We start from the raw sequence: 16,880 nt of genomic DNA on the forward strand, positions 1-16,880 counted from the left end.
CCACAAATGAAGTGATGCATATCTGAAAAGATCATTGAGGGATTCGCTAACTAACTGACTTTTCTGTTGCTTGGATTAATGGCACAGACGTGTTCTTTTGACAGTGAAATGAATAGCGCTCTGTCTACTAGCAGGCTAGCCATTATTAAATTACTCCAAGACAAGCCCAACCAAACATTTTATACATACTTGTGAGAAAATGTCCTCCACAAACCCATTGATAGAGGTTTGGAAGTATCATGGTGCATGTCGCTTACAAACTATAGGACATTTTCTATACCGGCCTAAGATTCCTGGGTAAATTTCATATCGCCGTGGCCGCAGTAGCTTTATTATAGTAATACAACGAGAGGAAACTGGTGCGTAATAAAGGAGCGAGTGTGGATATTTGAGAGGTTCTTGGCACCCTTAATTGACTGTGCTCACATATGTCGTTGACAGAGACACTCCACTCTTCACTTTTTTAGCCACAGACACATGAAATTATGAATATAGTTAAGTATTATTGATTGTAAAACAATATATACATATATATATTAGGGATGTGGGTGAGCTGGAGCCTATCCTAGCTGAGAGGTGGGACAAATGATGAACTGCGATATACCGGAGATTCACTGTGCAGCTAACCTGTTGAGGAGTTAAAGAGCAATAATTGGGTCGAAGGAAAGTATACAATGGAAGCAGAGAGTCGGGGGAATGATGCTGACGTGGTGATGGAGTGATGGCGAAGGTCGGGGGAAAACTTCTGGATGAGTCAAAGCAAACATGATAGAAGAGAGTCAGGGTAGAAACATTCTGAATGGCTGACTGGCCTTTGGCATCTCGCATGCTTTAATTAAACAAGAGTGGCTGAAGCAGAAGCAGAGAGGAGGGGAAAGGGGAAGAGGCTATTGCTATGGTGACCAAGTTTGAAAAGATGGTGAGCGCTGAGCAGCTTGAACGGGGCGAGGGCAGTATCATATTACTCATACACATTCTATTATTCATAAGCAATAGATTAAAACCAATAATGAGATTTTCTAAAATGATCCAAAAAAATCCAAACAGAAACAATGTGATCTGTACCCTTGGATTTGTACACGTTGTGTATTGGTTCTCATTATGTGACTGGCTGGTGAGTGTGTTGACAAGCACCGGCAGTTTTCAGTTGTTTAGTCTTTCTAATGAACACTTTTATCTAAAAAAAAAAAAAAAAAAATGAATGTAGCTAAAAAATAATTTAACATACTGTGTACAGTGGTGCCTTGAGGTACGTGTAATTCTCAAATCAACTTTCCCCAGTGAAATGAATGGAACTGCCATTTAACAGTTGAACCTTCTAAAAAAAACACACATTTGTTGTTGATTTTCAATGAGAAAATCTATAATATTAAAAAAAAAATCTATAATATTACACTTTAAAAAGACATACAGTAAATACATAATTAAATAAAATTACAGATAATTAAATAAATTGCACATTGCGCTGCTCATGGTGGTGTGCACGCCTTGGCCACGTGCGGGCAGTATATGACAGACAAACAGATATGTACTAGAGACTCGGCTCCTCTCTGGGCTTCTTAGTACAGCAGTCATATTAGTCGTTCTTTCCACACTATAAAGAATATATGTCTGTGAGTATTGTGATATTATCTGTGTCCGTGTGTTGCTTGACACTGAGCCCCTGCTGGATGAGCGAGCTTCTCACCCTATCGCTAAGTGAGAGCCCGGACACCCTGCGGAGGAAACTCATTTCGTCCGCTTGTACAGTATGGGCCCTTTGCCACAGGTTGTACCCCATGATAATCCACACTCCCGAAGCACCCCCCACAGAGCCCCCCGAGGGATTTCTCCAAGTCCACAAAACACATGTAGACTGGTTGGACGAATTCCCATGCACTCTCGAAGACCGTGCCCTGCTGAGGATGTAGAGCTTGGGCCGCTGTTCTCCGGCCAGGATGAAACCCATCCTGCTTAAAAATGTAAAGTTGGTCAATTCCCAATTTTGGACTTTTTTAAAATTCTAAACCACTGTTATTATGTTAAAATTATCTTGAAATGACATATTGTAGTATAGTGAGAGGCCGGTGTTGCTGCAGTTATTGATGTAAGGGTATTCTGACTCCCACCACCCAGCAGTAACTTGACTGGTGGGAAGCAGCAGCTCATCACTCACACAGGATGGGGGTGATTATTTGGCTACACATTGTGACTCCTGAATCTAAATATAGCCCTGGCCGTTGTGCCGGGGAAGGGGAGGAAAGGGCCGTGACAAAGTCGAGCGGCCGTCATCGATTCGGCAACAGGGGCGAGACGGCTGATTCGTATTTATGCAGTGGACGCGCAACTGTAGTTTTAGCAGGCACGCAAACGGCTGCACACACGGAAATGAAAAAAATGAAAAGCGAACCTCGATATAGCGAGGGACGACAGTTGGCAGTTATTCAGGGTTTAAACAACAAACACTGCTACAGCTTGATGGTCACTAATGACGAAAGAACAAGAGTTTCTAGCATAATCGAGAACGCCACTTCTCTCTGCTCGAGAGGCCATTAAAAGCACTGCGAGTGTAAACATATGGCTTATATGTCGAGTTGAAGAAATGCAGAGACTGGTGTTTTTTTTTTTTTTTTTTTTTTTTTTTAAGGGACGATTTGAGGCGATGCCAAGTCTCTTGCATGCATTAATTGGATATGGATGGGTACCAATATACAGGGAAGAAGCGCTCTTTGCGCAGGAGGAAGTCTGCTGGAAGGATGTATAAGGGGTTGATGCAAAACGAGACAGAGCCAAGAAAGGCTATTTCACACCCAAATGTAAAATCAAACAAGACCTTCACCAAGGTCAAACGATCCGAAACATGTCAAACATAACGCGTGGGACAATTTCATTGCGCTCCAGTCCCGTAGCTGGCAGTAATGTGAAATATAAAGAGGTGAGTGCAAGCCAAACATTCTTTCACCGTAACGACACCTAATGGAATCGATAAGTCACTTCCCCATTTGGCACCCAATGCAAGCGGACTGTATCAGCAGTTTCTTGATCAGCTCATTGTTTTTTTTTTGTTTTATGTGTGGTTAAAATTCATTTCTTAATCATCACTTTCATTTCATTATTTTAAGTTGAATAATGTTTTTGTATTCGATTTTTTTAATGAACATTGTTTTCAAATTTTTATGGTTAAAATAAAATATGAGTCACTGTTTTCTATTCAAAATCTACTGTCAAAAGTTTAGAATTCAAAAAATGAACTTGATCTGCACAATTGTTTTGAAGGTTTTTGGCTTAAAATAAAATCTTTGATCTTTTTTTATGTCAAATGTATTTTCAAATGTTTCTCGTTAAAAGATATTCCATCATTGGCACCTTTTTATTCAATAAAAAGTCAGTTTGAAAATCTAAATTGTCACCCTGTCACTCTGGGACAATTTCTAACATTGGTCAGATCTTTTCGTCTCTTCAATCATCTTTTTCTTTTTCTTCCTTCACTTCCAAAGGGGCTCCCCGCTTGGCAACACTTACTTTGTAATCGCAGGGTCTGCGTGTGACATTTATTATCAACTGCTTTCTATGTCAAAATTGCCCCACAAGCTCTTGTGAACATCTATTGTAAATCACAAATGCTCTTCTAATAACGTGTCCTTGCTCTTATCATCCTTCCTGCTTCCCTTGCTGCCACCTCAGATGATATCTCCTCGCTCCCATGACACTTTTTCATCATTCACAACATTTTCCTCCACTTTTTTTCCCTCCCATCCTGGATCAGGTATCCATGGAAACGCAAGTCTTAGTGTGTTGCTGGTAAAATGGATTTCCTAATGGGTGGCCAATTCTGCGATTACCTGCTTGATGCATTTGGAGCTTTTGCCCTCCATCATTTGATACAGCTACCACAACATGATTTGGATTGGATTTGTTTAGCAACTGTATCTATGCCAGTGAGGTGTAGTGACAGGCAGAACAATGAAATGCTTTCCCACTAGATTGCAGAAGGTCCAATTAACCTTTGCTTCCTTCTATTGCCATTCATACAACAGAATAAGAGCTTTGGGTTCAATTAAGCAGGCTCAGATTTCACAGTAACTGTGACGAAATAAAATCTTTCCTGAGGCTATGTGTGTACTTCTCTTTGTTTTAGGTTTAGTTTGACAGTAAATCTCAACTGAATGGCAATAAATAAATGTAAGCCTCTTTTTGGAAGAATTTTCACTATCTGCCAAACTGCTGATTATTATGAAATGAGATGAAAATTGTATCTCAAGTTTGCACTCGCACGTTAAAGGAACTCATATCCCGAAAAACGATGAACCGCAGTATAGAAGAATCCCTGCAATTGGCAGGTGTCCCTTGTATGTCTCTTACTTAATGTCAGCTGGGATAGGCTTGAGCTTGACTGCAACCTAATGTGGACAAGCACTATAAAAAATGGATGGTTGTCTGTTTTAAAACAGTCTAATGTGCTTATGAATCACATCTTTATGGCCTCATTTCTTCTTTGCCCACCATCTGTCTGTCTTTTCCCCTTACTTCAGCCGTATGTTGTGTTGTTTCCTGGAGCTATTAAAGGTTGCCTATACATCTCTCCACCTATAGCAGGGGTCTCCAAACGTTTTCCTTCGATGCCTGCATACAGAAAAATTTGAAGGTTACAAGGGCCACTTTGACATTATTAGAAAGAAAAAAGTGTTACTGTTTTGGCTATAAATGGTTTCTTTGCATATCTAGAAAAGCTCTATATAAAACCAATTTATTATTATTATTATTATTAGTCTTAGTAGTAGCAGGGGCTTCGCACCATCGGGGGATGTGGGTGAGCCACATTTCCCGTTATATCTGGTGGTTTCCCACACCCGAGGCATGCTGGGACCCCTCCCCCAAGCACCTTTTTGGGCATAATGAAGCACAAAGCGGTCGCCCTGTGCTTCATGATCCCCTCTAGTTGATGGTTATTGTCTGTCTATGCGTACACTTGGCAAGGCTGCCCCGCATGTGTGCCGTGAGATGAGCTCTCTTTTGCAAAGATAGCCAGCTGGCTCTACGCCATTGACGCACATTTACACTATCTTTTGCATCCCGGATATGAAATGAACGCCTCATCCTAGTCCCGCCGGTGATTTTTAGCAGGTAGACGACCGCTGGCCGCTTTCTGGCTTTTATCGCATGAATTCTGCTGGAGGATCAATTACACCCGGGAATATTATTAACACATACTTCACAAATGCAGCTCAATGGTGAAGCGCGGGTGTGTCTGTTGTGAGCAGATAAGGGGAACACAATGAGCAAGACTGAAGAGTCAACCTGCTTTCATCCTAAATCATTCATTCAGTCTAGGATGAAAGCCACCGGCTTGTGCTGAGCATTTGCATTACAGTGCTACCACCACATGGTGGATAGTGGCAGCTGGCAGAGATTCATGCTATCGTGCCTTATTTCCTATTAGGGGCCATTTCGATTTTTATAAAGTCCTCCGAGGGACATACTTCCCATGCATCCATCTATTTTCTATTGTGTGTATCTTCATTAGGGTCACAGGTGAGCTGGAGCCTTTCCCAGCTGACTTCAGGCAAGAGGCGGGTACATCCCCGACTGGTTGGATGCCTATCGCAGGCCACATAATGACAAACGGCCATTCCCACTCCAGTTCGTAGCTATGGACAATTTTGAGTCTTTAATGAACCTAACATGCATGTTTTTGGAATTTGGAAGGAAGTCAGAGTGCTCATAGAAAACCAAATGAAATGAAGGTCAGAGTGAAGGTCAGAGCTGAGATTCGAATCCCGAAAACTGTGAGGCAGACGTGCTAACCACCAGTTGACAGTGCTGCCTGCGGGTTATTTGACATTTGTGAAAAAGTAATCATAACAATAGAAAATATGTTCATTATTATACAGAGCATTTCTGAGTTCAATATTTTTGGAGTTTGTTTTCCCCGTGAGATTTTATTTGTTTTTAGAATTGCACAGTGGACCGGATCAAATGGCTGTACGTGACCCACAGGCCGGATGTTTCCCACCCCCGTGCTACAGGGAATTCAATGACTAAAACAATTTTTAAAACATCTTTATTTATAATTTTTGTAAATCTTGCAATTTACTTTTGAAAAGTGCTGCTACAATCAGTCATGCTTGGTTTAATTTTCATTTTGTATGGATGCGGAAAATATACATTACCTCGTTTTTGCAAATGGATTTTAAATATACCATACAATTCGTTTTTACCCTTGATTCTTCCAAATAACTTGAGCTTGAAAGCATAAATTTCAAGCCGGGTACATATATACACTGATTTTTAACAACTTGACCGGTTTTTAAACACATGAAAAAAAATGGTGTGCTTACTGCTCTTATCGTGTGTGGTGTACTCAAGAACACCACACACTACCACATTTCCACCAGGAATTGGTAGTCTCCTCTCCCAAACCAGATGTATGTGGTAGTACCAAAATGGACCTATGAGAGGACGTCTGTATTGCTACAGGGGGTCCCAGCTACTGGAAAGTAAGAAGAAGAAGAAGAAGAAGAAGAGGGAAAAAGACGAAAGACGGCATTAGGCTGTCATCTTAAAATGTAACTGCGGTGCGGTTCGCAACAAACTGTCATACAACCCTGATGGAGGTAATAAAAGAGTGTGATTTGTAGTGTAACTCTATTCAAGGATGTGAGCATCATTATATTTGAACCTGTCATGCTCCAAATGAAAGGGAGAAGTCCCATTAGGGCTCTTGTTGTACGTTTTAGGGCCAAAGCGTGTTACGCTAGCTATCGCTGCAAACGGTGCATTCATTGACTCAAAGGCACCAACTGTGAAAAGCTGTATTCGCACTGTTCATCCATCCATCCATCCATTTTCTGAGCCGCTTCTCCTCACTAGGGTCGCGGGCGTGCTGGAGCCTTCGCACTGTTCAATAACATGTAATACATCTAGTAGTATACAGTGGAACATCCAAAGTCAACTCTCCTAAAATTGGTACAATTTAAAACTCAAGACAACATTTCTGGGGAAAAAATGTGCCTCAAAAGTCAAAAGACACCTCAGTGGGCACCTAAATTGTGTTTTGCTTTTCTAATACCAGTGCTGGCAAAGAGGAACCATGTAATGATACCTACAGAACCATGTACTTATAGGATAGGAAAGTTTGCTGGCTGCTCAGTACAATTAAATATCAATCATGTTCACATTCTAAGCAGATGCTAATTCAAATACGCTTACCGTACGTACACTACGTGCCACTTCTTAATTTCAGCAGTACCTCTAAAAACCACTAGGTATCATTCTGCCTGTTCCCTCTCCATTGTTGTCTGTCAGGTGTCTTTGAGGGATGAGTAGCGGTAGTTTCATTTCATTTCAGTTGAGACTGAGGCTTATCACGAATAGCGAAAATCCACGAGTAATTGACACCCCCACTAAAAAGGTTTGGAAATGTTTATAGATGCCAGAACATGAACAGCAAAGCACTACTTATGTCTAAATGTAACTCCTAAACTCACTTCAAAGTACTTCCTTGACACCAAGATGGTATTTGATGATGCCAAAGCAACACTCGTTGCATAGAAAATGGATGGAAGTTTAAAGAAATATATTTATTGCTTTGTTCTGAGCACAAAAACAGGAGCTAGTTTTTTTTTTTTTCTAACAGGAAATAGGTTCTTAAAAAAAAGTTAGAAGTCAACCAGCATCGCAGAACTGTTTGACTTTGGAGGTTCCACTGATTGCATTGAAGTGCATCATACATTTTGACCTTCTCATATCTCCATATTGTACTGATGGCATATTTAATTCACGGTGATTTGAGCATCATTTCGTATCTCCAAGTATTCCCTGATACTTGGAATTGACTTTCTGCTGCAGTTGTCGTTGGCTTGAAAGCAGCAGAAAATGGCTGTTGGATAAGACCGTTTTCTAAGTTAAAAGAGGATTGGAACAGACTTTAATGTATAAAGTTCATTTCCACTTCTCTTCTACTTCCCCACACCAGAGTTTTGCACGGCATGTTTCTGGGCGATGCCGTAAGGCACGTGAGCGGCGATGGTGCCCATTTCGGCCGCGCCCTCCACATGAAACATCTGGTCGTCGAAGTAGATGTGAGGTCTGATCTTCTCCAGCATGGGGCCCTTGGGCGCCCCCGCCAGGAACAAGGCCTCGTCGATTTCCAGCCCCCAGGCTCTGAGGGTCTTCAGGGCTCGGATGCCGGAGCTGGCCGCGCTTCGGGCCGTCACTAAGTAGGTCCGGATCGGGCAGTCCAGGCGCTGGCCTTTCGCGTAAAACTTCTTCTGGAGCTTCCCAAGGGCCTCCAGGAAACCTTTTAGCGGACCCTTCCGGAGAAGAAGAGAACAGATTGGGATTTATTGCATTGCTTTCACAGTCACACAATTCATTCTATACAGTTAAGAAAGCAGATACATGATCCAACAGAGTGTCCTCATTTTCGCGCTCGTGTTCGAAGAACTTGTCCAGCCCGTGGGCCTTGAAAATGCGCTCGGACTCATCGGAGAAGAGAACGGCATCGCCGTCAAACGCCACCCTCAGCTGGGACTCCGACACCTCCGTCCGCTTCTCTGGCGTGAACATGGTCGCTGCGGCGATACCTGATAATAAATTGGAATGTCGAAATAAATTCACTCATAAGCAAACATTAAGACAACTTTGACAGCGGACTGGGGAAGTATGAAATGAAGTAGAACCCCCGCCGATTCACCATTTGTGAACCCAGTCTGTAGAACCTAAACGATTCGCTGAAAAACTCAGTTTCCGTAACACCCAAAAATCTTTCTCCGGTGGAATATTAGATGGGGCGAAGTAAACCTTTTTTTTTTTTTAGAACCAATACCCAGTAATTAAATTCTTAGGAATCAAATTCTAATAATAATAATAATAATAATAATAATTCTATAATAATTCTTTAGCATTCACACAATAATGAAACCACATACTGTGTGATGTCCTTCAAATCGAGGAAGTACTCCCAAATGGCCTCTCGGCTAATTAAGACCTTTGAAATAAAATATCAAGGACGCTTTCTTTGCCTGATGCCGTCGCATGCGTATGTTTATGAGGCTCATTGGGTCACCTTGACAGGTGTGTGGTCCTGCACTCAATCCTCCCTGGTAGGGTCGAAACATAGCGAATGTCTATTTGTTGTCTAATTGAGATTTTTTTGGTTCCAAAGGATGTTTGTTTGGAATTAGGAATAATCAATGTTCATTAATGTCGCAATGCATTTAAAGTCGATAGAATTCTGTATAATTCAGCTGTTTTGCCACAACAAAAGGAATCTCAAGACACAGTAGGGGAGGAGAAACACTTTTGTCATTGTCAGTCCAAGTTATTTTGGTCCACAAGAAAAATATTCAACGAGGTGTGCGCTCACCTTCAGCTAGCGCCTCCCTGACCTTGTCTGCGTCGGCCGACAGGTAGAGGTTAGTGTGCCAAGCCTTGAGGTATCCGATTGGACTGCTCCCCCCCGTCATGCAAAACCGCTCTATGAACAGATCTGGAAAAAAAAAATGGATTCAAAAGTGACACCAGTGCTTTTAAAGCTGTACTTCAGAGGTGGCAAAAGTAAATCTGTAGCTCAGTTATCACTTTCCAATCAGTTTTTAATACCACTAGCCGTCATTAGGATTGCATTGGCTGGAGCCTATCCCGGCTGACTTTGGGTCCACCCTGGACTCATTGCTAATTAATCACAGGAGTCCAGGGCACATATAGACAAACAACCATTGACATTCATAATCATTTATATGGAAAAGTAAGTCACTGAACCGACATTCCAACCCATGACCTGTGGACTGTTGGGCCCTAGTTACCACCTTAGCATTGTTTCCCTAATATTCAATTATTCCCAAGTATGTGCAGATGATAGATTATCATCCCAATGCTACCCCAAGGTGTCCAAATTTTCCTATGAGAAAAGCTGCATAGCAAACAGTAATGGAATTCTGTCTTAATCACTTTTTAATGAAGGCATCATCCAAGGGTGGCCCATCACTGACCCTCTCTGCGGGAGGTTTGTTCAACATCAACATGTCTCCATAACATCAGAGAGGCTTTGTTTGCCTTCGCTTTTGTCGGGAAGCCCAGAGGCCTGGAACCGTTCGAGTGTTCACGCAGAGAGCCACCAGCGAGATCTAACGCCGACTAATCTGGGCGGCTCCGCTTCCGACGTGTTTTTGTTTCGGGGCCCCGCGGATGAACCTTAGATCCCGCGGGATGGGGTTTTGAACCCGACCCAGCGTGAGGCCTGGAGGATCTTCTAACGTTTGATGAGGCAAACAGGAAGTGGTCAGTGACGGAGAGGAGGTTTGCGTGGGAATGATCCATGAAAAGTCAGCTGTTGATACATGTTGTTTACGTCCGCTTGGGGAGGTAACCATGCATGTTGCATGTTCACTAAGACCTTAGGAATTATATACACAGGACCTTTTTAACAGAAAACCTAAACATCTTTTTTTTTGACATCACAACTGCATTTTGGAATGTGAATATTGAAAAACTGTTAGCGTGTTTAGTGACAAGCATAAGCAAATATACAAATGTTATATAGAAATGGTGGAATAGAGCACAGTTGTGTACAAGTGTCAATTTACTGCATTGCTCCGACATCAAAATGTTCCCGTAGTTACAATATTATTATTTTTTTTGTCTTTTTCATTTGACTGTCCCCTCATTGTGCCGCCAACCACTTAAAATCTTACTGTGATGGTTGATGGTGTTGATGAGGCGGATCCCGACGTGCGCGTGGTTGTACGTCACCAGCACGATGTCGAACAGCTCTTCGCTTTGAGGATACAACTCGCGCAGACGAGCATTTACCGCTTCCAGAGCCTGCTGACCACAAGACGTTGTCATTTTGACATGAAGGTCCATAAACTATCTCTCGTATAATGTATTTGGTCGTTTTTGTATAAGCCTGCTAACTACCAAACAAACTAAAGTGGGCTACATGCATACCGACAGCACAGCAAGAGCGTAGAAATGTTAAATGCTAAGGTAAAAATGCTCGACTTTGACCCGAATGTTGGTATGTATGTCTTAATGTGTCTGTATACGTAGATTTCCATGCAAAAAAATGTTTATTTTTCGACCTTGACTAAGGGGAAAGCGGGTCCAGGGGCGAAGGGTTCGTTCTCGTGTTCGATTTGGTATCTCAGATATTCCTCCACGCCGTGCTGCTCGAACACTTTCTCTTCCCGCTCGGTGCGGAACAGAACCCGCGTAGAAACGGCGATCGTCACTGCGTTCTCGGGCTTGGGCTGCAGCCGCAGGGGAAGAAACAAAGAGACACAGGAGAATGACATTTCGAGTCAATGGAAGGGGATGGGAAGTGAGAGATTAATGTGTGACGGGGCCTGGACGCAGTAATCACGAACATGCCATGCAACATGTACCAATCACAGTAACTCATGCCAGGTGGGTGCTCATACCTTCATCACTGGAAAATAAGCCATAAAGCCAATGTTTTTAGTCTTTCTAAACTTTTGTAGCATTTCGTCTGGTCAACTTTGAACAATATCATCCTAACCTTGGCTTCAAGAGGTTGGTTCTCATTAAAGCTGTGTTCACACTCTTGCTGTGATTGTTCTGTTCATGCGTTTCATTGAAGGAAGTGCGTCCATTCCCACCGCAGACACGACAAACACAAGTGGTTTTCTAGCAACTGGTTTAATAAAGCCCTCCGATCTCCATCATAACGTGAAAACTAAATACAAATAATACAATGGATGCCATTAGGAACAGACAAAAAAACGTGGCTAGACACGGGTGTCAACCCTGAATGGTGCATGGACCAAAGACACGAACCAAGTTTAAAAGGATTGGGAAATTGCAAATGTTCACCTGTAAAGATCAGCTTCCTTTGTATGTTTTTCCTGGGCGAACTTTAGTCCAACAATAAAAATACCAGCATGTGTCAAGAGTACCAAACGACAGGTGTGAAAACACCCTTAAGGGCCCACTTGAGTCAGCACAGCAGGAGGAGAAGAGTCGGGAGGGGGTACGACTTGGGGAAAGCACCACCGACCGAGCGAACACTCTCAAAGCGCGTTATGCGTCTCCGAGCTCGAATGATGGTGTCAGATAAACTAGCACGGCCTCGCGTTGCCGACGCGTCGCCTTATGTGGCCGTGTGTGTCTGTGTGTTAATGCCCTGACGCCGATATTCAAAGGTGGTGGGCTGCATTCCTAATGGGGCAATGTGGCATTTGCGCCGGTCGTGCAGTGACTGTGTCGCGGAACATAGCTGTGTGAAATTATCCAATTTCACCGAATTGGTCCCAAAAATCTATTTACTGCAAATATCTTTGCTCAACTATCTATGCCAGCAATGTATAGCGATAAGCAGAACAATGAAATGGTCTTCCACTCGATGGCAGAAGGTGCAATTAAGCTGTGTATCCACCTTGCCATTCATAAAACAGAATAAGCAAGTATATCACTTTGTGTTCATATAAATGGCCCAGATACCATCATTATTTCAGTATACTGTATATACCTTTTGTCATTTAAAAAAGATATTGTTTTTTTAGTTGGTGTGCTGTGAGATTTTTCTTAAGTAAAAACAGTCCTGTGCCTTGGCTCAGTAAAGGTTGAAAACCACTGCTGTCGTGGGTTCATACTGTAGCTAACCAACAGCGGAAATTCACTCCACGAATACTGTGTAAAGGGCAAATGCATATTAAAAAAAACAGTTGTGGCATGCGTTGAGGGTCATTCTATATCTGTGCATTAAATGTGTTAACAGTGAGGACGGAAATGTGTACATGGGCGACACATACAAAAATACAGCTTTTTGTTGTTGCTGTCCAAAGCGCATTGGGCTTGAGTGTTGGTAACAGGCCAGAGGCACAACAGCGTAGGGGACTATTTTTGCTTATTTAACAACAGCACCTCAGAGGACCAGTTGAATTCAAGCCGACACACTAAACATTTGGAAGCCCAACAAAAATGAGTTGACGAGGGAGGTTATGTAAGGTTGTAAAGCAAATCTTCAATTTAGTCCAACTTAAATTTCCGTTTGACTTTTTCACCGTTTAAGGAGGGGTTGGAGAAAATATTGACGGATCGTTGTCGAAAGCGTCAAATGTCAATATTATGGCTGACTGAGTCTCGGTGTTCTTAATGTACTGCCAACAATGCGTATCTGAGTGGCCATAAAACATCTATTGTTTCATATTTATTGCTTATAATATATTAGACAGTAATGACTGTAGGGGAAAAACGGTTTTGACACCGTTTATTGCTGCTGTTGTGCTGTTTTCTTTTTAAATTTAATTTAATGATCATACAATTGCTGTATACTGAACCTCGTTTATTACCCACAATAGGTGAAAATCCGCCAAATAAAGTCCCCATAAAATGCTTTTGTAGAGTTTACCCCTCCGACAGACATTAGACACATTTAAACATATGAAAACACATGAACTATTAAATCACACTTTTTCGAAAGCTCTCGCCCCCACAATTCTCCAAATAAGAGGCAAGTCATGCTTGCGTCGAGCTGTTTGTTCCTCTCCGTTAAACTTTGCTGTAAAACTGACACATAAAACAAAAGACAATAACACATTGTATATTTCAACACGTATAAATTCAACCAAACCATCGATTTTCATCTAACAAAAGTTTTCTAGCTTAATGCTAACATAATGTGAAACGCCACACACAAGCGAACACAAATTAGCATAAATGTTACTGGTAATTATATACTTTCCCTAAATGTGTGTGACTCTAAAATCGGACTTACTATAACTGTATAGTGTAATGTAAAAACCTTTATTTTTTTTAAATCGCTTGTAAAAATCTGCACTCTAGCGGGGCGGGAATGTTGAACAGTGATATAGCAGAGGACCACTGAGATTATTGACAAATGTTTAATACTCACGCACACCCACTGGTAAGAATGAGTTTAACATGACTCGTATGATTGGTTAGTTGAGAAGGTGAGTCCGTGGTCATGCAGCCAATCACAGAGGAGGTTAAAATGAGGTGAGAGACAAATCAAAACCTTTCAATTATCCGTGTGTCGTACTCACAAAGAACACGGCGCCTTCTACCTTGCGGGCTCGTCTCACTGTCAGCTTCTGCAAAATGACATTTTTCAATTAACAAAACATTTTTTATATAAATGAATAATAAAAAACAATGAATACATTTTAATGGATCCATTTTGTCTTTATGACGACAATATGTAGCCGAATGACCAGAAAACAAACTGATTCCTGCTCCCTCTCTTTTAGCGTCTTTTTACTATATTTTAGTTTTATTAAAAAGGTGTTAACTTGTTTCAATACTTTTCTACTTTTAAAAGGCTATTTAACACATTGTGAATAACAGTTTTAAAATGGCGAAGGTTTGAATGTGGAACAAATGAATTCTTTTTTTTGGTTTTGTTTTAATGAGAACATTTAGTGGTACCTTCACTTTTCGAGGTAGCAGCGCTTGCTTGGTCGATTTTATTATATATATATATATATATATATATATATATATATATATATATATATATGTATATATATATATATATTAGCTTCAGTTATGCCAGGACAAACAGTCAAACTCACAAATACAAAATGAGATGACTCGCTAGGAGCTACAGTAAGCCAAAACTAACATCCAGATGCTTACACGAGGACGAACCCGCCAAGATCCTGATGGGACTCACTAGGCCACGCCCCTTAAAGGCCCACATAGAACACACCAGCTATTATTGCGACTTGTCCAAACGTACAGTGTAATTACTGTACATTTGGGCATTTATAAAAACAGTTTATGGCCTTATATTTTATTTCATTATGTTTCGTTTCGTACAATACAGTACTATTCTTCTTTATTAGAAATCATGTAACGACGGACAAATAAAACTTGTAAGTCAAGATACCACTGTATTTGAAATTGGATCAGTTTGGGAACATCACCAGAACAGGTTGTTGGTCTTTAGAGGTTCCGCTATATTATCCTTGTTCCCTTTATTTCTCAGTGGATATTGCGGGACAGAAGATAGGGAATGTTTGGCCTTGGCGGAGATCCACGCGCCACATTTTGATTTACACCATGCACTGTAGTTTTTCTCCGTGACGTCACAGACAGCCTTCCGGATTTTCGCCAAGTTTGGGACGTGAGTAATCCATCCGAGTCAGTTTACGCTATGAATAACAAGTCACGCTGTTGGAGGCCGGAGAGGAGGCCGGGGGCTCTTTAGTTGCGATCTGATACGGGCGGCGTTAACGGCGTGCCCTCTGCCAGCCGGACCACGCGGCATGCCTCCGTCACGTGGGCTCCCCCCACGGTGGCCGCCTGTATCGTCAGCACCCGTGCTGAGTGATAGCCCCCAAAATCCTGACTCATCTATTTGCATATGCGAGGATGCTTGGCACCCTTTTGTTGTTGCATCAAAACAAGGGAGGAAGTGGGAAGAGGTTTCCAGGTAACAGGCTCAGGGGACGAAGAGGGTTCACAGCGGGAATAAATAGAGGGTGAGCGCAAACGTGTTTGAGGGGGATATTTATAGGTGGGTAAAAGGCCACGGATGATGTGATGTGTTGCAGCAGATATGATAGCAAGGGGACTGCACTGAAGTTTGCTTGGAGCTCTTGAATGTTAATCTGTGTGCTGTGGAAGGACCCTGCTAGTAGGACAATGACGTGTATAAAATATCGTTTTTCGTTCGACGCCGTGTGCCAGTATTCGCCATGGATGCATCCACTTTCAGTTATAAATTGTAATAGTATCATTTACTCCTGATATATCGCAGTTCATCATTCACGCTTTTTTTTTTTTAATGGGTTTTTACAGTATACTGGAGAGTCTGAGGTTAGTCAGTGTAATAGCACATTGCCCTGCAACATGCAGGGCAGCACTGAGGGTCTATACTGGAAGAGATGCTGCATAATTATGAGCAAGAAGGAGAGGCAGATAAGAGCCCCAACTAAGCGCTAGTAATAGTCGTTCCCCCAGAGCAGAGAGAATACATGCCTGCAAATATTGTAGTTGTTTAAAGATTTACAACGTATAATTACATAACATCTATATCTCTATATGTTAGCATTAAGCTAGTGAACTTTAAATTAAATTATGTGGTTTGGTTGAACTGTCGGTTTTACAGTAAACCTCAACTGGGAGTCATAAAGACCTTGAAGCAAGCACACTTTGGCTCTTAGGAGAAGGGCACAAGTCACAGAGTGAGAACAGGCGGTAAAGAAATACTTTGGAAAGTGTGTTTTAATATGTGTACATGTGTTTTGAATAGGTTTAAATGTGTTAAACAGGTGGATGCAAAAGCTGGTCGGACTTACCTGTTTTGGTTTGGCGGTGAGGCCCAGGTGCTTTTCTTGGACCTCCTCCTTCTCCTCCCAGGATTGTCTCTCATTTCCATTGGAAGAAGCGCAAATTTGGAGCTCCTTCACCTTCACGGAGTCTACGCTCATCTTCACCATAGAGAATGTGAGCGCCCCTAAGATGCCCTTTAAGTGGCCCTAGCAAGTAGAAAATCGAACTGAAGCTAGCCGGTGTCCTGCAGCTGTAGGTAGCATTTAGCAGGACTCCCCTCTAAGGTGCATTGGCGAGTAGCTGGAGTTTGCCGAGCTTGCACCTGCCTCCTGGAAGCTGGCCATGTGGAAAGAGCAAAGATCCTTAGGGAACGAAGAATGCTCAGCTCATCCCTCCGCCACATGGCAACCGAGTGAACACGCTCTTGTATAAAGCGTGTTTGTTGGGAGTCCATCAGCTGCTCTCTCTCTTCCACACCGCTCACTTGGTCCCAACACCAGCCTCCCTCCCTCCCTTTTTTTTTTTGTTTTTTTTGTACCGCTAACACAACTCTGGTGGCTCCCTGAGTCGCAGCCAATCGCACGCCGCGGCCTTCCCGCTCACCAATAGCCGCATCGCTTCCTTGTTCAGGCAAGCTCTGC

The 16,880-nt window shown here is 42.2% G+C and overlaps 1 protein-coding gene across 2 annotated transcripts; it reads right to left on the minus strand.

Annotated features, from left to right (window-relative positions):
• Positions 1-4,546: 4,546 nt before the first annotated feature.
• Positions 4,547-16,706, minus strand: nt5c1aa (5'-nucleotidase, cytosolic IAa). 2 transcript variants are annotated; one of them, XR_009767273.1, is made up of 8 exons: positions 16,266-16,706; positions 14,007-14,054; positions 11,064-11,231; positions 10,674-10,803; positions 9,347-9,469; positions 8,380-8,564; positions 6,318-8,291; positions 4,547-4,602 (listed from the first exon to the last, which is right to left on the minus strand). XR_009767273.1 is itself a non-coding variant. In XM_061664834.1 (7 exons), exons 1-7 carry the CDS (start codon positions 16,404-16,406, stop codon positions 7,938-7,940), a joined length of 1,149 nt encoding a protein of 382 aa, XP_061520818.1. In that variant the 5' UTR covers positions 16,407-16,706; the 3' UTR covers positions 6,138-7,937. The 2 variants fall into 2 exon arrangements, 1 of the variants encoding a protein (XP_061520818.1); XM_061664834.1 differs by lacking the exon at positions 4,547-4,602 and having other exon boundaries at positions 6,138-8,291.
• Between the last annotated feature and the right edge of the window lie 174 nt (positions 16,707-16,880).

The sequence above is a fragment of the Phycodurus eques genome, chromosome 20 (genome assembly GCF_024500275.1).
Source record: "Phycodurus eques isolate BA_2022a chromosome 20, UOR_Pequ_1.1, whole genome shotgun sequence".
NCBI lineage: Eukaryota > Metazoa > Chordata > Actinopteri > Syngnathiformes > Syngnathidae > Phycodurus > Phycodurus eques.